The 22,790-nt window shown below is 36.7% G+C and overlaps 1 protein-coding gene across 6 annotated transcripts; it reads left to right on the forward strand.

Moving 5' to 3' along the window:
• The first annotated feature begins 2,403 nt into the window (after positions 1 to 2,403).
• On the forward strand, positions 2,404 to 22,558 carry pdgfbb (platelet derived growth factor subunit Bb). 6 transcript variants are annotated; one of them, XM_087244354.1, is made up of 7 exons: positions 2,404 to 3,262; positions 10,630 to 10,726; positions 12,691 to 12,753; positions 14,128 to 14,321; positions 16,188 to 17,082; positions 19,121 to 19,267; positions 21,582 to 22,558. In XM_087244354.1, the coding sequence occupies exons 1-6, from the start codon at positions 3,194 to 3,196 to the stop codon at positions 19,252 to 19,254; spliced, it is 1,452 nt and encodes a 483-aa protein (XP_087100480.1). In that variant the 5' UTR covers positions 2,404 to 3,193; the 3' UTR covers positions 19,255 to 19,267; positions 21,582 to 22,558. The 6 variants fall into 6 exon arrangements, with proteins under 6 accessions (XP_087100480.1, XP_087100481.1, XP_087100483.1 ...); XM_087244355.1 differs by having other exon boundaries at positions 21,586 to 22,558; XM_087244357.1 differs by having other exon boundaries at positions 19,124 to 19,267.
• Positions 22,559 to 22,790: the final 232 nt, after the last annotated feature.

Below are 22,790 nucleotides of genomic sequence, written 5' to 3' on the forward strand. Positions count from 1 at the left end.
TCCCCAGGCAACCAAAATAAGACATTGCTGTGAAAAAACACTCCCTCCAAAACAGAAAAGTAGATTATAAAATCCTGGAAAAGTAAATCGCCCACCATGCCGCCCCAGTTGTCTTTATATATCGTGATAATGGTCTTTATAATGTACTCATCAAACTAATGTGCTAAGATTAGCATTAATTCATTATGTAATTGCTATTCCTGTCACCTTTACTTTAGACTCCAGGCTTCTTGGTTTCATAACTCGAACACCCATTGTGCAAATCTTAAATGTCATAGGTTTATAATAGCTTTTTTTAAGAATTCTGGTATTTCGACACAGCTTTTGACTGCATCGCCAAAAGCAATGCTATAAAAAAAAATTACATTTAAATGTGAATGAATGCTAGTCCGCTTGTTAGCCGGCCTCCCATTCATTTTATGCTAATGAAACATTAACTTATGCACTGTTATATAATCACTGTTTATTCATACTTTGTGCATAGTTTGAACTTTATATGTTGTATTCCCCCCCTTATGCAAATTTCTAAATGTTGACATATCAAGTAAAACATGTAAAGCCCAAAAAGTTAAGGTAACTCAAATCATTTGAAGAAACTTACTCCATTTGAGTAAACGAAACTATTTGAGCACAGTAAAACCCAATAAATGAAGAGAACTCAAACCAACTGAGTTCTCTAAAACCCAATGAGGCAACTCATCCCGTTTGAGGAAACCAACTGCTACAAACCATTTAAGTAAAAAAAAACACTAATCTACAGTATCCGAGTACTGTGAACTTACTCCATTAAAGTTAAAGTAATAAGGTATTTAATTAACTCATTAACTTCAACACTGAGTTCAAAACTATGTTCAAAGGAGTAGAATTAACTTTGTCAATTTTGAATTGACTACACTCATTTCTTTTGATAAAGTTGGCTGTTGGGTTTTACAGTGTAAGAAAGAATAAGCAGCAGCGCTGGGATTGATAGAAACACATACTAGTAAACATTTGTGGATCAGAACCCAAATGTTCAAATCAGATCACAAATGTTTTCTTTAAACCAAAATGTATATTCAACAATACCAGAATCTGTTCTTGCCATGTGCACAACTTTCATTGACTTTTTTGATCCACGTCAAATGTTGACTAATGTGTTAATAGGCTATATGAGACATAATACAGAATAAATGACAAATAAAATCTTTCTGCATGCCTACTTTCAGTATAACTATTATGTTCTGTGAAATAATTAAACATTTTAACCATAGGAACACTCAAAAAATGATTACTGTTGCTTGATTAAGCTACTTGTTTAAAATGAGCCGAAATTACTTAATTCTAGTCATTTCTTTGGCCAATTAATTTGTTTTATATTCAGTCCACTTAAACTTGTAAACCATTAAATTAAGTGTCTTGTGTTGGGACAACATGAAGGAATTGTATTGGTCCAACTACTTGGTTAGGGGGTTTGTAGTTCCCAGCATGCTTTGCATGGTCTTTGAATTAAGATAGGGACATGTTAACAATAAAAGTAATCTTTGGGTGATTAAAGTTAATAGAAAGACTTGTTGGAGTTTAATCTTCACTTTAGTTTGAAGATTTAGAAGAGTTTGATGCTCTGAGTTTTGAGATTACCGCCTGCTGAAGCACCCATGCTTTGGGTTTTGGCAGCTCAATTAGCAAAAATGCATTTTCTTGCTCTGCTCAATGAGTTCTGAAATCAGTCTTAATCAAATGTATATGTAACTCAATAAATATGTGATAAAATGGCTCTTTTAGTTAATTTAGGATAACTTTCAATAAAACTTCGAAAGAGAAATTTACGACACATAACAGACATACATAATATTATCAGACCTTTGAGGATGAGTTCAATAAAAATACACATTTGTTCTTTTATTTGATAAAGTCATGTTGGACCAACTCAATTGCAGTCAATTAAACAGTTTATTTATGTTGGTGCTAAACTAATTTATTGGATGGAAATAAAATTAATTTTATCCAATGACTTATTTTTTGAGTGAACAAGAATATTTTGCAAATATGTCCATTTATGTTTTACAGAAAAATGACCTGTCAAAGGAAAAAAAACTTAAGAGTGAAAAGTATGAAAATTGTATGCTATATTTGGAACTTTACTAATAAGAACTTTATTAATAATAATAAAGTGATGTTTGTTCTCGTGCACAAGATGTTTCTACCATTAATGTAAATTCCAGGCATCCACATTCTGTCTTCAGCACCTCCTCACCCGCCTCCCATCCTCTCTCTCTCTCTCTCTCTCTCTCTCTCTCTCTCTCTCTCTCTCTCTCTCTCTCTGTCTCTCTCTCTCTCTGTGTGTCTCAGTGACTGCAGCCCTGCCTTTAAGGGGAGGGCAAGATAAGAGTCCACATACAGACCCCTGAAATCCTCCTCAGAGCCACAGTCCCATAATCAACCCCGCACAGACAGACCACGCGGGGCTGCGCACGCGCTGGACACTGATAAGGAAAACTGCAACCCCAGGAGTTATATTTATCTTAACATTAATGTCGATTTTATTACAGACAATGCGAAGACGAAGGCACCCTCGTTCACACGTGGAGCATCTTGGACTGGAAAGACCTTTTAGTATACAACTTTTTTAAAGGCAACTTTATCAACGGTGAAGTGGAGTTTATAGCTGAAGAGAATTTTGTAAACCTAAAGGACCGCACGCGCACTGTACTTTATTATTATACGAAAAAATTATATAAATATAAATAAAGCCCTGTTTGACTTGTAAGACTCTATGTAAATTGAACGACCTGTCATAATTAAACAGGTATGTTAGATGACTGTTATTAGATAGGCCTAATATCACAGTACTAGTCGTCTTTATTGGACTGGACCATGTAAATAAACTCCGCCAGCTGAGGAATCCAGGATTTTTGTGTTTGGCTTGGGAAAAAAGACTCTTCACTTTAATCCGCAAACTGCTTACAAAGGACTTCAAATGGGCCACTTGCTCCTCAGAAAAGAGACTCATTCTGCCGTGGAGGGCAATTTGAATGTTTGCGCACTGAGAGGAATGTCGAGCCTGCAGAGCCGCTGAGGGACTCAAAGTGCAGTTTAATTAAGCCGATATTTGCTCGCGTTAAGTGGAGCCCCGGTGCTGAGCGTCTCGTGCGCGTCTCTCTCTCCCTCTAAATGCGCGCTGTCCCGCGGAGCCCCGCAGCGGCACGGCAGCAAGATGAGGTCGCGGATTCCGCTTCTTCTCGCGGTACTTGCGGCGGCGTGTCTGCGGTTTGGCAGTGCGGAGGTAAGAATCAGTCATCAACTTTCTGATCAATCTCAACTTACAATCAGGGAGGGTTCAGTCAGTGCTTCCTGTTGGGTTGAATGCACAGTTGATTTAGTTAACCTAAAACAAACGATTATCTGTTATAATTTCCTCCATTTTTGTTTAATATAAAAGTGAATGGCAAAAGAAAAGAAGAAAAATGCATGCAGAAGATAATTATTTATAGGAGTCTATAAATAATCTTTGACTATGAAGTAGTAATTACAGGGGAGGCTCATCTAAAAGTAAATATTATTTGTTCATTTACTTACAGTCAGGTCATCTGTAGGTGGATTTTTCCTTCCATACAACATTTAAATATTTTTTTAGGTGAAACTTTGAAGTTAATTGCTATTGTCCAATTAAATGATAGCTTCTGGTGATCATTTAAGGTCTCCTGAAAAATGGTTGGTTTAATCAAGATACTGAATTGTATTAATTTAATTCATTTGAATCCACAACCTCAGAAAACAGCTCTGAGTGGGATATTCTGGACTGTTTTCATCAGTTTTGTTACAGTTACACCTGGTGCCCACGCTACTTTGCAATCTTTGACCAAAATGGAGTGTTTTGAAAACACTGAAGATCACATTTTAGTTTGGAAATGTGGTTCCCTTTCAATATAGACAGATTAAATGAAGATGTAGCTATGCAAAATCACTCACTGACCAGTCTTCTGTATAACTGCATATTGTAGTCAGTTTAATCAAGACTCACTTATATGCAAGTATGGAAGCTGGGAACATATGCACAGTGCCAAGTGTGCATGAATGGTCAGGTATCATGTGCTTTAGGCCAGTGGTTCTCAAACGTTTTTCATCAAGTACCACCTCAAAAAAAAATTGTCTCTCCAAGTACCACCAAAATGAGCAGTATTGAAATACAGTAGCGCATTATGCCCAGTAAAGCAGCTACAACTCTGCACAGTTAAAAAAAATGTGGCAAATTCCATCAGAAATATAGGCTTTATGTCATATATGACATATTATATACATAATTTTTGATAAATTTTGTGTGTAAATGTGTGTATCATGTACATGACATATTTCATTCCTCCGCGTACCACTAGAAGGAAGCCTGCGTACCCCTGGTACACGTACCACAGTTTGAGAACCACTGCTTTAGGTTGTATAGTGTGAACAGAGATGCCACATAGTTTTAAAACAAAATCATAACACAAGTCTGACTGAGTGTTTTAAAATGAAAATGCACTTGTGTAAACCCAGGCTTAGGAAGTGTTTACACAACACCATTCTCTGAAAACGCAGACATCTGAATGTGCAAAGTTTAGTTTTAGAGTACAAGTTTTTAGAAATGGTACTCACTCTGTGTAAAAAACAAAATGCAATATTGTGAAAAAGGCGTCACGATGTGCATATATTTTATGTTCTGTCTACAAACATTTGAGATGCATTACAATCAAAGCTACGATGGCTGACTACAGGACAGATTGTGTGCAGATGCTTTCTGTTTCTTTACAAAGTGGCATTCCCAGCTAATGGCTATCATGCATAGAACAGCATCTTTTTGACAGCACTGTCATCTAAATGCTAGAATTCCTGGAAAAATCCTTAATATGTTTTTAGGACATTGTTGGCATGTAGAAATCCTTTCAAATTGAGTGACTTCTATATACTGAATATGGTGGAACACTTGATTTTAAAGATGCATGAAGAGTCTGTAAAACGATTTATTTTGTATTTCATGCTAGAATCAACAGCATGCAGAATTAAAATGACATTTTTTATTTTTTACTGTCTTTATTTCTGGTGAAACCATTATTTTGTCAGTCGTTTGAGAGCATCTGTGTGTACATAGGATGGGTTTTTCTTCCTAGTGCATCAAAGCTCCTGTGAATATTTCTATTGCCACACGATTGTCTACTGTAGTCTTCTGGTGTAACCACTGGCATCCCACAAAATCATAAATCACACATATAAAGCCGTATGAAGGATTCTTCATAGGCTCTTGAATCGAATGATTCTGTGAGCTGATGCCTGAAGGCTCCAGAAGCTTGTAATTTAATGATTGTTGACATTTAGCACCCAGAGTCTGCAAGCTTTAATCTGTTTGCCCTTCCTCTGACCATCACAGTTGTGTTGCATGAGGCACTTAATCAAAATATGACATTTCTGTGACCCCGCAGGACCCTCAACCTATTATTTAGAAGTCAGAGATTGTGACACATCATAAGAGATTGGATCGTTATCTATCGTCTCTGAAACATGCAGATCCTCTAGTGCATGGAAGGATGTGTTTAAATTTTAATGCTTAAAATGAGTATAATTCTTTGTTCGAAAGGAAACGGAAGATCAAATCTTATTCAAAAGCTGTGATTATGATCCCTCTCAGCTTTAAGATGTATTTTTTTGGGAGTTCCCCGATGTAAGAACATCATTTTTCATCTTTTTATGATGTGCGACTTGGATGGAAAAATCCTGTTAGGTAAAAAATAGACGTAGTATTGCACATTCAGTCGATTATATGTTTTCATTGACAGATAAAAAGGTAAACAATCAGACATGCTGTCCTTTTTTTTGCAGCTACACAAACTGATAGTTGTGCACATTTGAATGTGTCAATAGATATGGGCATGTTTGTGTGTGTGAGTGAGAGAGAGAGCATTGTCAGCAGATGTGTAATTATGTATCATTACTCCCCAACATGGGCTGTGCATTCCATCACTCCTCCACAATCCCAGAATCCTTCGCTCTCTGATGATATTGGGAGAGAGCTCAGGGGTTGTGCGGTTCAGCATTGGTGATCAAGCAACAAACAACCATCACACATCAGTGTGTTGGTTTGTTTTGGTAAAAGAATATGCAAAATGCTGCAATTCATTCATTTTTATTTTTACATTTTTTATTTTACATATAGAAAATATAATAAATATAACTAAAAACGTCCACTTCAGAGTAAACATGTTGACTTTTCTACATTAGGAACATTGCTAATGTACATTAGGAAAAATATCTTATAGCCAGTAGCTAGATCAAATGAAAAACTTGATTACATTTCTTCTTAATTGTTGATGCCGATAGTGTGGTGACATATATTTAAATTTCTCCTCAGACATCCCGAGTTTGAGTTCTTGCTTGCAGACCTTTCCCAATAAGAAGAAATTGTCCTGTTTATTGCTTTTATCTTTTTGAAAAGTCACTTTTCTTTCAGAATTTTTGTTTATTCAGAGATCAGAGTTCTGTCTCAAACTGTGCTTAAGGCTGAAAGCTTTGTCAGTTTAATATATTATGTAACAAAATAAAGATTTTAATCATTTGTTTAGAATAACCAATGTCTAGTTTCAAACAAAACCAGACTTGTAAACAGACCACATGATTCGAGAGCTATTATATTATTAAAAAATAAAAATACAGATGTCAATCATTTGTTTAGAAGAAATGTTTCAGACAAAGAAAATACATAAATGAGAGAGTCATTTAGGATACTTTCTCAGCAACCACACTTACAAATGCAAAACCACTATGTGCCAGCACACGTAAGAATCGATAAATTACCATTGTTGATTATTTGTCAAGTACTTGCTGTTTTTCCCAAAATTATTTTTTATTTACATGGACATGATTGTGTTTTTTGTGTGTGTGGGTGGGGGGTTGTACTTAGAAACCAACTTAAAACCTTAAACCTGTTTTTTTTTTTTTTTTTTACTTTTTTGCATTGTCAGGCCCCAAAAGGTCACTGCTAAGTACCAAAGTGCCTAAAATATTTTCCAATTTCAGTTGAAAATGGTGTTGTGTAAATGTTTTTGAAATATACTGTACTTGGAAGGCCTATATGAGAAATACAAATATCCTTTCTGTCCTGTCCTGTCCTGTCCTGTCCTGTCCTGTCCTATTCTATTCTATTCTATTCTATTCTATTCTATTCTATTCTATTCTATTCTATTCTATTCTATTCTATTCTATTCTATTCTATTCTATTCTATTCTATTCTATTCTATTCTTCATTGTGTGGGTTTTTGGTCGACCATCTGGTGTCTTTATGTTCATTGTGTTTTTTTTGTGTAAGTGTGATGCTACAGAATATATTTACACTGAGTAGCCATAAAGCAATCTAGAGTGTATGTGTGACCTTTTATAAAGGTTTATGAATCATAGGGTTGTTATAATGTAATGTAATGGCGTCCAAAATGTTTTGAGCTTGCAAACCTTTGTCCACTTAAAGCACATTCAGTTAGTTTGGTTTTGCAGCTTTAATTGCTGATGTGATTGAATCTGTTCAAACAGAAAGCATTTGCTCTCTTCACACTTACTAGTGTGCTGTTGAAGCGTACCAAAGAGAGAGGTATAAATATTGTCTACAAAATTGTAAGCTCAATGAAAATTTGATGAAACAAACACACACACACACACACACACACACACACACACACACACACACACACACACACACACACACACACACACATGCTAGTTATGATTTGCTGTAATTTTTTTGTCTTCTACAACATAAAAATGATTAGTTGACTTTACTTTAAAAAAGTGAGTAAACCAATTGCTTAAAGTCAAGTAAATTAACTGCATATATAAAAATTTACTTAACTTAACAGTTCCACACTATAATAAATTCCCTGAATTTCACTTTACTGTAATTTTTCACATAACATTAGTCTCACTTTACAAAATGTAACGGTACATTTTACGCATGCAGAATTTTATTGTGAGATTAAGGCAGGCATTCTGATTACTGTGAAACTGCCTATATCTTTTACGTGTTAGTTATAGGATTTCAGACACTATTAGTGTTTTATTCAACTTAGAAATTTATACACATTAACTTTTATGCTAGTACAGGTACTTTTTTATATTTAAAAATATTGACAGAATGATTGTCATATTGAAGTACGTCACAATAATTAACTTTGAATGTACATACAGTACCTTACTGCAATGCAATTATTAGCCAGTAATTTACTGTAAGGGCGAGACAGTGTGCTGTAAGGGCGAGACTAGGTAGTGCTGTCGCCTCACAGCAAGAAGGTCACTGGTTCGAACTTTGGCTCAGTTGGCATTTCTGTGTGGAGTTTGCATGTTCTCCCTGCCTTCGCGTGGGTTTCCTCCGGGTGCTCCGGTTTCCCCAGTCCAAAGACATGCAGTACAGGTGAATTGGGTAAGCTAAATTGTCTGTAGTGTATGACTGTGTGTGTGAATGCGTGTGTGGTTGTTTCCCAGAGATGGGTTGCGGCTGAAAGGGCATTCGCTGCGTAAAAACTTGCTGGATAAGTTGTCGGTTCATTCCGCTGTGGCGACCCCGGATTAATAAAGGGATTAAGCCGACAAGTAATTGAATGAATGAATAATTGACTGTAAATTTAAAAGCAAATATTTTACAATGCAAGTTGCAACGTGTTTACCCACTTTATGTAAAGTCAATTTGTTGCTTTTAAGGCAGTATGTTTACTCTATTTAATTAGTAAAGTATATAATGCATTTTTTACATTGTATGTTGTGCATGCTTACTTGACCTTATTAGATAATCAAAAATTAAAAGATCAGATAAAAACATACATACAGTACACATACCCATAGTCCTAATACACTCAAAGAAGTCAGAAAAGACATATAAAAGGCAGGTGTAAATAGGAACCTTCTCATGATCTTCTCGTGATCTTCATGCTATGCGTGTAAACAGGATCTGTTGCTGCTTTTTTCCAGATGAGAGAGTGCTTAAGAATGTTACACAGAAACTAAAGATGGAAAACTCTGATTCACAAATTTTTATGCATTTCGTCAAAACAAGATTGTTGTGCTGCTCCCAAGAGTGTAAAATACACAAGTGATTCACCATTCATATATTTCTATTTAATATTAATTCCTTTGCAGGAGGTGTGGCAAAGTTAGGATGCCTCTTAACTCCTGGCACGCTCGTATTCCTGCGTTTGTTCTGCCCAAGCCAATCCATCTGAATCAGCAGCCAGTAATGTGGCCGATTTCCCTTATCGCGGTGATTAGTGAAATACTCCATCCTTCCGGCAGCCTCCCTCATCCATCTCCTCCTCAAACTCACCTTTTCTCCGTCTCTCCATCCCCCATTTCCTCCTTAACCTCTTTCCTGTGTCCTGCATAAATGCTGCCAGATGAGACGGTGGAGACGAGGGTCAGTGGCCCCTGTCTGGACATGCTAGATGAACAGGGCCATTGTGTCCCCAAGACCTGCATTGACACCCTGAGACAAACCAGCATCCATAGTGCTCTGTTTCACTGTCACACACTCCAACACACAACACAGTCACGTGCTTTTGTATGTGTGCATTATATCATTTCGGCTCCACAAGGAAAAACTCAAGCGGTTCTCAACTTTTTTTTATGAATTTCTTTCTTCTGTTCAACACAAAATTCTCAAGAACATACACTGGGAAAAAAACAGCCATTGACATCTATCCTACACAGTAAAAAAAAGCCATAAATGAGCAGATTTCAGTTTTTTTGTGATTCATGTTTTTATTTTTCCATATTTATTTATACTTTTAAGTTGCATTATGGGACGTTAATATTTCTTCCAACAACTTTCAACCTTGAAAAGATAAAAAAAGTTAAAATTTTTTTGAACAATTTTGAAAGTTTAAAGTGATAGATTGTCTGGGTTGGTGTTGTATATTACGGTACAAACACCTTGTAGTAAACTCATTCTTTCCTTCATTTTCTTTTCGGCTTAGTCCCTTTATTAATCAGGGATTGCTGCACACGAACACGGGAACATGCAAACTCCACACAGAAATGACCCTGCCGGGGCTTCGAACCAGCAACCTTTCTTGTTGTGAGGCGATTGTGCTACCCACTGCACAACCGTGATGCCTTGTAGTAAACTGCCAGTACATTTTCTGTTATTTTACAGACTTATTTCTCTCTATATTATTTGTTATACATTATATTATTTCAAATAAGTACTAAAATGTCAATAAAAGTCACTTACTTAAACTGTAGAGTTGAATTTTCAACCTCAAAAGTCGACAGAGCAGAGATCAGCATCCCATAATGCACTAAAACTAATTTTTTTACAGTGTACGAACAAAAAATACTGCGGAAGTCAAACTGCATTACCCATCATGCTCTACCCGTTAAATTCCACCAAATAAGAGATTTTTAGCTTGTTTTTTTTTTTTTTAATTTAAGATTGTTTGATTAATAAGGACTAATAACAGCAGTTTGAAAAACAGAAAGTCTTTGTTGCCTTTTTTGATAATTTAATGCATATTTACTGACAGAGTAATTACTTAGGACTATCTTACTGATCCCAACCTTTTGAATTGAACTACTTTAAACCATATGAACAAACATGTATTTGATTGTAGTGAATGTTTGCTTTTCTTTTGTCCCTCTCTCTTGCAGGCTGATCCTCTGCCGGCCGCTGTGGTTGAGTTGGTGAAGGCTGGATCTGTGTCTTCAATTCAAGACCTGCAGTTTCTGCTCTTCTCTGAATCCATAGGTAAATCCATAGGTAGCTCTGAATTTGTCACATGTTGTAGATCTTATGCACCATGCATTCTTTATTTACTGTACCGCATATTTTGGAGAAACCATTTGATTATTAATCCTGAGAAGTTAGTAAGAATTTTTTGCAATAAGTGCAATTCTTCAAAAGAAATTCAAGATCTTAAAATTGGTCCTTAAAAGCATTTACTCACCCTCAAGTGGGTCCAAACTTATGAGTTTCCTTTTTCTGTTGAACACAAAAGATGCTATTTTGAAAAATGTTGGAAACCTCTGCATACATAGTGGAAGTCAATGGTTACAGGTTTCCAACATTGTTCAAATCACTTTTTTTTTTCAACAGAAAAAAATAACTCAAGCAGGTTGTTTACGTAAAGGGTGAGTAAATGAACAGAATTTTCAGTCTTGAAAATTTTTAGTTTCAACCCTTTAAGGAGTTATTTAAAATGATTTTAAAGAGCATTATTTTTAAGAAAGTGAAATGTTTTGTCTTAGGAACAATATTACCATAAATAATAAGAAAATTCCTAAGACGTTTTTTGGAAATTCAAAATATTCTTCAGTTATAAAATAAGAAAAAAATATTTTGTGATAAAATGATAAAGATTTGTCTTCTTAAGAATCTTTTATACACTATATTTATCCCTAGCCCCCTTGGCAGAAAATGACTTATAAAGTGCTAAAATGGCCAAGGTATTAAAGGGTTATTATTATGACTCCTCAATTTGTATGTTGCTTTGGACAAAAGCATCTGCTAAATGACTAAATGTAAATGTCACTGAAAACGTCTTTAATGTTACATTTTCGAGCATGAAAAACATCTGTCAAGTATCCTCCAAAGGAAGGTATTTTATATAAATAAGCATCGTTTCTGAACTCCCTCAACATTTTGGATTCAAACAACACCTATTAAAGCCATGTTGTGCTAGATTTAACAGTGTGTTGTCATCTTTTACATGCTGCAGACCAGGAGAGACAAAGAGAAAACAAAAGAAAACAACTTGCTTTTGTTTCTACCAACCCCTACAAAAAAAAAGGCAATTATAACAAAGTATAATAAATGATCCGTGAGCTATATTGAGAAGACATTTTATAGAAACTGAAATTTTGTCAAAGAAAAATAAATAAAATAACAATATATAAAAAGCAACAACAAAAATGAAAATGACCCCTTTGTTTTCTATCTGACACATAACCAGCTACTGTTCATTGTCTAATTTATAGATTCACTGACTCTCTAGACACTTTAGTGCTTTGCAAATAAACATATTTGATGTTTTAGAGATAATGCTGTTGAATATGTAGCTCATTTGTAATGTGTTTTGAAAAAGTTTCAAAATACCTCTGACATTCCTGAAGGCAAATATTGCCCTTTAATAAAAATGTTAATTATAACCCTGGGCTACATCAACCCAAAGAGACTGCCTTTTGAATGCACATTACAAAGCTCCTTTTTGACTTTGAACTAACTATGTATACCATCCTCATTTACATTTAAGCAGACACTCTTACCTAGAGCTTTATTTGACGTCATATATTATAGCACTGTACACTTAACTGTATATGTGTAAAACCTTGCAGACTGTCAAAAAGAGCATCACAAAGTCAGCATAAAATCATTTATTGGCTATTGTGTGTGTGTTTGTTTTGTAATTCAAGTGCTTTCATGATCTTTAATAAAATAACTTTCCGCTCATCTTTAGCAAAACTTGGTGTCAGGATTAAAAAAACCATAGTAAAACTACAACCATCCTAACATCTTCACTGCAAAATGAAGTTCTGCCCCACATTTTATCTTGTTTGAGAAGCCAGTTCACTTTGATGTAATTTCTTATGTTGACCAGTGTGTGGTGTTGTATTTTTCCACAAGGGTCTGACATTGTACTTTGCCGATTTCATGTATTTTCACTATTATTTCACTGAGTGGTGTTTGAAAGTTGCTGTGATTTTGTTTTCCAGAGGTCGAGCCTGACAGCCATCATGACAATGACTCCAGCAACCGTCTGCCGCGCAGTCTTCTAGGTCAGTTCACTTCTCTTTTATTCTCTCAATTGTTTCTGTAATATTTGCTTATTCAACTTTATAAAGCTGCTATTATTTGAAGTTATTTCTGAGTGCAAAATCACTTAGGTTTATAACAGGTTAAAGGGATAGTTCACCCAAAAATTAAAACACAGCCATCATTTACTCACTTGTTCAAAACCAATTTGAGTTTCTTTCTTCTTTTGAATGCTGAAGATGTTTTGAAAAATGATGGTTGCTGGCACACTTTGACTTCCATAGTAATTTTGTTTCACTACTATGGAGTTGATTAGTGCCAGAACATTCTTCAAAATATCATCTTTTGTGTTCAACAGAATGAAAAACCCATAATGGTTCAAAAACACATGAGGTAATCTATGAGGTAATTATCATTTTCGGAGATTTATCCATTCAATGTACACAAACCACAATAAATATGTGCCATTTGTAGGTTTATTCCCCTCAAAGGTGTGTTTGATAGACTAACGGTGCATAAATTACAATTTATTTAAAGCACTTTTATGATGTATTTTATTGACTAAGGATTGTGTGTGAGGTTATGAGTTCAACTTTCAGTTCCTACTCATCATAATAACAATGTCAAAGTCAGCAAATCTGTCAGATCATCATTATTCCCAGATACAGTAATCACGATTTTGGAGAGAATCTGAAGAACGCACACAAGCACAATTGTGTTACTGCTTATGCATGCTGAACAAGCACTTTCTGGAATAAGACATTTTTTAGTACTGTATCTGTTCTGAGAGACTGAGTGGAACAAGGTGGAGAGAAGAGCAAACCAGGAGAGAGAAAATGAGTGATGATCTATTAAGGAAAGAAATTAAATGAAAATGAATAGAAATGGGGTGACACGGTAGCTCAATGGTTAGTACTGTCGCCTCACAGCAAGAAGGTTGCTGGTTCAAGCCTCGGCTGGGCCAGTTGGCATTTCTGTGTGGAGTTTGCATGTTCTCCCTGTGTTGGCATGGTTTTCCTCTAGGTGTTTCGGTTTCCCCCACAGTCCAAAGTCATGCAGTACAGGTGAACTGAATAAACTAAATTGTAGTAAGAAAATGAAAATGAAAAATGAAAAATGAAAAACTAAATTGTAGTGCATGTGTGTGAATGTGAATGTGTATGGGTGTTTCCCAGAGATGGGTTGCAGCTGAAAGGGCATCCACTGCGTAAAACATATGCTGAGTAAGTTGGTGGTTCATTCCACTGTGGCGACCCCTTATGTATAAAGGGACTAAGCCGAAGGAATCTTTCATTTTGCTATTACTGACCGCTGAGCTTCTATATACATTCAGTCCCTCTCATAGTTTTGTCGTTCATATTGTTTATCTGTCTGTGTGTTTCTGTGTTTGTCTGCAGACGCTCAGCCTGCTCAGCAAGCCATCTGTAAGGTCAGGACTGAGGTCATAGAGGTCACGCGCTCCATGTTGGACCGTAGCAATGCAGATTTCCTGTTGTGGCCTCCGTGCGTGGAGGTGCAGCGTTGCTCAGGCTGTTGTAACACCAAGACCCTGCAGTGTGTTCCTGTACTCACACACACAAGATACCTACAGGTACACACACATACACATACTCTATTTAGGTGCAGGCTTTTAAGGTGGGTTACTATGAGTTCATGTCGGCGGTTCATTCCGCTGAGCGTATTGCGTATAGATCCCCAGATCACTAAATGGACTAAGCCGAAAAGAAAATGAATGAATGAATGAATGAACAATGGGTTCATGTCATGATTTAGTTTAATAAAGGATTTGATACTTTCATAATGCATCAGACAAATTTTGCCTTTAATTTAAAAACATATGATCAACAGTTAAAAAGTAGTTGAAAAAAATACATTTGTTAAAAATGCAGAGATGCTTGCACTCTGATCCTGACTGTATACAAAATACACTCACTGGCCACATTATTAGGTACACCTTACTAGTACTAGGTTGGACCCCTTTTTGTCTTCAGAACTTCTTTAATCCTCCGTAGATTCAACAAGAAACTGGAAATATTCCTTAGAGATTTTGCTCCATATTGACATGATAGCATCTCACAGTTCCTGCAGATTTGTCACTTGCACATCTATGTTGCGAATATCCCGTTCCACCACATCCTAAAGGTGCATTATTGGATTGGGATCTGGTGACTGTGGAGGCCATTTGAGTACAGTGAACTCCTTTTTATGTTCAAGAAACCAGTCTGAGATAATTCACACTTTATGACTTGATGCGTTATCCTGCTGGAAGTAGCCAACGGAATATGGCTATACTGTAGTCATAAAGGGATGGACATGGTCAGCAACAATACTCAGGATGGCTGCGGTGTTGACATGATGCTTAATTGGTACTAATGGGCTCAAAGTGTGCCAAAAAATATCCCGCACACCACCATATTACACCACCACCACCAGCCACAACCGTTGATACAAGGCAGGATGGATTCATGCTTTTATGTTATTGAAGCCAAATTCTGAGCCTACCATCCAAATGTCACAGCAGAAATCGAGACTCATCAAACCAGGCAACATTTTTCCAATCTTCCATTGTCCAATTTCGTTCAGCCTGTGTGAATTGTAGCCTTAGTTTCCTGTTCTTAGCTGACAGGAGTGGACACCCTGTATGGTCTTCTGCTGCTGTAGCCCACCGGCCTTAATTTTTGATGTGTTGTGCATTCAGAGATGCTCTTCTGCATGCCTTGGTTGTAATGAGTGGTTATTTGAGTTACTGTTGCCTTTTTGTCAGCTTAAACCAGTCTGGCCATTCTCCTCTGACCCCTGGCATCAACAAGGCATTTGCACCCACAGAAATGCCGCTCACTGGATATTCTTACTTTTTCAGACCATTCTCTGTAAACCCTAGAGATGTATGTGCTTGAAAATCCCAGTAGATCAGCAGTTTCTGAAATACTTCGACCAGTCCATCTGCCACCAACAACTATGTCACTTTTAAAATCACTTAAATCACCTTTCTTCCCCATTCTGACGTTTGGTTTGAACTGCAGCAGATCTTACTGTACATGGTACTTGTATTTCTGCTTTGTGCTATATTATGCTGGGTAGGTAAGTTTGAATCTGTAGTCTACTGCTGATCACAAATTTCCATGACAAAAATTAGAGTTCGTAAAGTAATCTATTAGAGTAGATATTGTGTGTAATATACTGTGACTGCTTTTAGATTACTTTTAACTCATTTATCACATAGAATTCTTTTTTCTTATATTAACATAATCATTAAATAAATATTAAAGTAACATTAAAATATGAATAAAAGTACTTGATTTCTAGAATCAGATAATATAATTTAAATCGCGGGTAATCAAGTTCCAAAATAAATTGTGACATTGTTTTTTTAAAACCCCTATTAATCATCATATATTCATGATTATGTGTCGGTCCTTGTTTTTTCATTTTGATATCCTCTCCTCTTCTTCATCAGGTGATGAAGATACAGTACGTGAAAAAGCGTCCGCTCTATGATAAGGCAGTGGTCTCTGTCCTGGATCATGTAGAGTGTCGTTGTCAACCTGCTCCTCGCCCCGCACATCGCCGAAAGTCATCCAGCCAGAAACTAGACGCACGTGATCGTTCAGAGAAAAGTCGACCCAAAGAGGATCTCCATCGCAGGGATGAACTCAAACACAACCAGAGGCTAAACCTGGAGGACCTGCTCAGCCACAGCTGGCTGCCCCAAGACAGGTTCTCTGAATCACCAGACACTGTCCATTTTGGCCGCGATGCCTGGACTCGAAATGAAACGCAATATGGAGGGGGTAAAAGCCATCATCGTCACCCTGTGGATGTAAGAAAACACAGTACCACGAATGACACATCAACACAGGGAACGATGGCTCCTATTCCCAATCATACTGAGCAAGAAGAAACTGATACTTCATTGCGCAACATTACGCAGATTGAATCACAAAATTACACTAACCGCAATATAACAAATCAGACTTCTGAATTTAACAATGGTGTGTCAGAAACCACCAATCAGACTTTTAAGCACCAGTCAAACCTAACGCAACTAAATGAACAGTTGCGAACGATGAATCGGACATACTCCAACGCCACAGAAACAGCCAATCTGAATCGAGGAGATGTGTTTGTGTCTGTTGAGGAGAGTGTTAAGAAGTTAAGAGGTGAGACTACAGATGTGGAGAAGGTCAAGGTGGACGAGGCGGAAGACCTTCTGCTTCTGCACAAACTCATGGATGAAGAGAAACACAAACCTCACCTCAAAGTGCAACAGACCAATGTACAGCCAGATAAGAAACTGCAGCAGCTCCATCACAAACAACAACAACACACCTATACAACCACACAACGGACAGGTAAGACACCGATAACATAAGGTCCTCCATTATTGCATGTTTTGTCTTTGTCTGGTAAAAATTATTAATATTAAATTGTCCATAGTGATGTTAGGGTGTTTAAGCTGACGATAATAGGAGAAAGTGGGTAAGGAGAGTTTTACTGGCTTTTTGTCGTAATCTTCAGTCTATGATTTTGGTTTATATACTAGTTTATAATCTCCTATTCCCTTTAAGAGTCAGTTGCATCACACCATGTCACATTTGCTTTTTACATGGTAGACTTTGTAAGTGGAAAAACTGAATGCTTTACTAGCGAGAAAACAGTTAAACAGACCATATGCAGCGAGGATAAAGAACGACACTCCTCCATTCTGCCTCTTCACTGACTTTTTGCTTTACTTTAACTCTTAACTTTACTCTTTTACTTTCGTGGATTGATGAAACTGTGGAAACTCGCTCCACTGAAAAAATCCATTAGCCTATATAGTTAATTTCGTTTGTTAAGTGCAAAGATTTGTTTCAAAACTATTTCTAAATTCAGTTTTAATTTCCAGAAAATTAATAAATAACCAATAATAACGAAGTGTGTTAAAAACTGAGTTATATACAAACACATGTCCTATTCTTATGCCCCATATGGTGATGCATACGTCTCCAAAACCGATGGACAAATCTAAACTTGTTTTAATTAAAACAAATATAAATATGCATATGATAAATAATACTGATATTAATAATAACATTATACAAATGCAAACTGTCATAAACTGTAAAAGCCCCCTCGAGATGAAGAAGGCATGGAGACAGTGGTTTTTATATTTATATATTCATTTTCTATTCGGCTTAGTCCCTTTATTAGGCGTCGCCACAGCAGAATTATCCAGCATATGTTTTTATGCAGCAGATGCCCTTGCAGCCACAACCCATCACTGCGAAACATCCATACACACTTATTCACTATTGGCAATTTAGCTTACCCAATTCACCTACAGCGCATGTCTTTGGACTATGGGGGAAACCGGAGCACCCGAAGGAAACCCACGTGAACATGGGCAGAACATGCAAACTTCACACAGAAACGCCAACTGACCCAGCCGAGGCTCGAACCAGCGACCTTCTTGCCGTAAAGCAAACATCATACCCACTGCGCAACTGTGCATCCCTTTTATTTTTATGTGGAAAATATATATTTTTTTGTAATATTTTAATCCTTTAATTCTTTTTCATTTGTAAAGATATTTGTGTTGCTGTGCATACTGGGTGTATTAAACAACTAATGTGCTCTGCACTGGACTTTACACCAGCTGTCATCTGGTCAATTGCGCAGTCTATTTCAGTTTCTCAGGATAGCAATGTGCCTTAACACACCTCCTTTATAGATCGGCACACCCATGAGTCCACAAAGTGGCGCAGATGGATTTACTATTTAAATAACGTGGTGCATTGAGGGATTAGCGTTGGTCTAAAAATACGTCTTGCGCCTTATTGTGCGGGTGCATGATAGGGTCCTTAGTTAAAAGTTACACATTCCTCTTAGATAGCATTGCCATTTTTTTGCAAATAGTTGACAGTTTTATTTTTGTTGTTTAATTAATGTACCTTGTGAGTTATCTTGTCTCATGTTTTATCCACATGTCAGAAACATATGCCACATTTTCTAAAGTATGTAGAAAAAAGGTCAATTTTCTTACATTATGAACAGGTTGAAGAGGGAAATTCCTCTGCTCATTCTCAGCTGTGCTTTTGTCAGTTGTAATTACCCACTTGACGTAAGTGGTGTTTTAAGAATGAGCACATCGGGGCACACTTGGACCAAGTTCAGTTTGACTCTATCAATAGCCAGTGTCTGTCATATGTATTTGAATAAAACATGCACAACAGGAAGAGGAAGTAACACTTACGCCTACACCAACTTGTGCTGTTAAGTTGGCGTGTAGCAAATGGATAACTCTTTAATGTGTGTATTAATAAGACAAATGTGATTGTATTTAATAACAGCTGAACAATATCACACAACACTGCATGATCACGCTAAAATTGTTATTTATGTTGCAAGCAGGAACAACATCTCCTCCTCTGCATCATCAACCTCCACACAAACCACCCAGACCACCTCCTCAACCCCCGAAAAAGAGGAGAAAACAGCGCAATCGCATCAGCAAATCTGCCATGAGAGCTCTGCTAATGTAACACAAACAAAAAGGTGAGGTATCGTCTAAATGTACTGTTTCTAGACTTAACATGGTGGCTAAGTAGTTAGCAAGGTTGGCTCACAGCAACAGGTTCAAGTCCCAGGAGGCCTTTCTGTGTGGAATTAGTAAATTCTCCCTGTGTTAATGTGGGTACTCAGTTTCCTCAAAAATATGCGATATAGGCTGCATTTCAGTCCATTTTTGTATGCCCTTCACCTGCTAACTTCCCTACGTCGAATTCCCTAGGATGTACGTCAATGGCTACTACACTCAGGGGTGGACTTAGTGATTTGGGGACCTAAACAGAAATCAGGATCGTGGAGGTAGCTGCGTTTCTTTGTCTGTCTTATTTCTACTTTCCCCCCAAAATGTTCTCAAAATTCTCACTTTTGCACACTCTACCTACCTTTACCTCAGCTTTACTCTGATTGATGGCAGACTGGCAGTGTCTGTGAAGTGCTCACACCCCATGCATGTGCAGTATGGAAGGAACGTTACATTACGGGGGCTCTCAGTTTTTAAAATAAGTAATAATGTTAAAATCTCAATGATTAACATAGGCTTCTTGGCATTGGTCGTGACCCTCTAACTCCATGGGGCCCTAAGCGGCTGCTTACTTCGCTTATTGGTTAAGTCTGCCCCTGACTACGCTGAACTACACTGTTGTGACTTCACAATCCCATTGTATTCTGGGACATACAGTATAGAAACTGCAGTTGACATATAAAGCTGACTCGCTCCCTCTGTCAAAATCGATGTCTATGTAAGCTTCCTTTTTTCATTTAGGGTGCTTACACATCTGTGGTTCGGTTCATTTGGTCTGGACCAATGGCAGCAAATGATAGATTGTAGCATTTTCCTAATGTTTTATGTCCTTTTCACACCACACTGATGCTTTGGTCCAAACTAGTTGAAAAGAACCAAAATACAGCCATGTGACAAAATCCACATCACTCATTGGCCAGATGTTATTGAATGTATTTTCTAAACTGCTTTTTGATTGGCCATAATTAACGTGCAGGAAAATGGCAAGTAAACAAACTGGCAGACACAAAATGTCGCTTTTTACTTTGGAGGGATGACTGCGCTGGCTAATTGTATCTCTGGTCATAGTATACTACAGTATAAAGTTTGTATACATCACTTTAGACAAACTAAAGATTTCGAGAATGGCCAACAATGTTTTAAAAAAGGCGCATCACAAGTCACTTCAGCAAGAGGCATGAATTAATTTAGCTAAACTGCGACATGGTAATCTTGCCAACGATTCATTAGGTAATCCCTCCACTCTCTCTGTTTAAAATTGTTGATAAAGCCCTGGTACGGTCTCGGTACGCTTTTTAGATCTGCTTTTAGTGAGCACTCGAGTGTGATTGCATCATTCACACCAGCCCAAACAAACGGCACCAAGAGGGTAAACTCTAGTGCAATTCAACCAAACTAATGAACGCACTAATTAACGTACATCAAAATGGTGACGGGGATTCCTCCGAGGGATAATATAAAGGGAAGTTTGCTAATGCGTGTCTAAAAGTGGACTGGAATGCAGCCATAGGTTAATTGGATAAACTAATTTGTCCATAGTGTGTGAATGGGAAAGTGAATGGGTGTTTCCCAGCACTATGGGTTGTACTCAGTACCGAGTTATGGCTGGAAGGATATCCATTCATGTAAAACATGTGCCAGAGCAATTGCTGGTTCATTCTGCTGTATAGGAGAACAATGAGTGAAATTAGAAGTCTTTGTTATTAGTGATGGCCATTAAGTGCAGACACCAACTTATTGCTTATTTTTGCCTTCGTGTTACTCATTAAATCACATAAATGATTCAATGCCCTGAAATACTTCAGTGATGTTTTTTTTTCAATCTTTGATTACATTTTTTGCACCAATATACTAACAATGGACATGTAGAACAAGATTAAGATCCAAATGTTTACTAAATTTAGCTGTTTATAGATGACTCTGTAAATTAAAATTAACATTAATCTTATATCCTTGATAAATAGATGTTTTAGAAAAGAATAGCACTTTTGGTTTCAATTATCTGGAAAATAAGCATTTATTTTATGTCATTGAATGAAAAGGAAGGTATATTGGAGTGTGTGTAAATGTCACATCATTTTGATTGTCCTAGTAAAATTATCTTCAAATAAAAGTCAGCCTATAGGCTTACATAAACCACCTAGAAAGTCTTTTTTGTTTCAAGCTGTTCATACATTGGTAAAAGCATCTAACTAATAATACATAAAATGTCTCAAATATAATGATAATGATATTCAGTACATTCTGCTAACTAAGTCTCTTTCCTTTGTTCTCTCTCAGATAGATGTTCAGAGGGATGCAATCTCACACACACATATCTTATTTATGTAATCAGTGTGTCCAGGGACAATAAGAGTTATGGCACTAATCACTTTTCACAAAACACCCGCAGCCAAAGCCATTCTCACCTCTCACACCCTGCTGATCTACTTCTGCTTAAAGTCATGAGGGAAAAGATGGAGGATTGTTAAAGGATTCTTCTAGCTTCAAGAATAAAACGGTGAATCAGCAGGAAGTTCAAAGCAAGAGAAGAATGAATCACCTTTTAACACTGGATAAAGGAACTGAGAGAAATATCGTGGGATTATGATGCAGTGACAACCTATGCAGAATAGAGATTGTAAAAAGGTGGGATTGAACGATCTGAAAAGACTACATTTTGCATAATTATTTACGTTAAAAGACAAACCTTTCTCTTTGAATCACTTCAAAAAGTGGTTGCCATTTTCATTTTCAGCTGGTAAATGAATATTTCCCCCTGATCAAGTATTATCAAAATGAAATCTCCTCAAACTATCTGCTCTTTTCTAAAACAGAGACGGAAAAAGTATGGACAGCTTTGCATTTTAATATATATCCCGGTCAAAAACATAAACTACCTTGGATTTAAGTTGTTTGCAGTATCATTTGCTATTTTTGAAGCAATTCTTAACACTGGAAGTTCATGCAGGATAAAGCAAGGAAATGCGTTTTTGTCTCAATTAATTCCTCATACCTCTAAGAGTGTAAAGGTGCTACTTTATAACACAAAGCAGTAAAAGTTTTATTCGTTAATATTATTTATTCTTTTGTAAATCTATTCTGTTCACAGCAAGCCCGGCATTTCATCTTACAAAGCTCTCACAACGAAGACCAAAATGTGGATTTTTTTATGTTCATGTACAGATGATCTGTTTTGGATCTTTACTAAACATTGCAGATTGTGCAGAATTTGCACTTTTTTATACATAGAATAAAATTGAAACACTAACCATTAAGGTGTTGTTCATTGTCTCATTTTTATTATTTTTCATGTTTAAGTTTTAAGTATATTTATTAGCTTTTAATAGTTAATTTCTACTATTTTCAGTGAAGGAAAAATGCAAACCGGTTTCATTTGACAGATGCATTTAGAGCAATTTTCAGAAACATTTTGGACTTTACTGTAACCTTTTGTTGTTGTTGTTGTCGTTTAGTCTATTTTAGATTTCAAGTATATTACCTGTAAGA

The sequence above is a fragment of the Danio rerio genome, chromosome 3, assembly GCF_052040795.2.
Source record: "Danio rerio strain M-AB ecotype USA chromosome 3, GRCz13ab, whole genome shotgun sequence".
Lineage (NCBI taxonomy): Eukaryota > Metazoa > Chordata > Actinopteri > Cypriniformes > Danionidae > Danio > Danio rerio.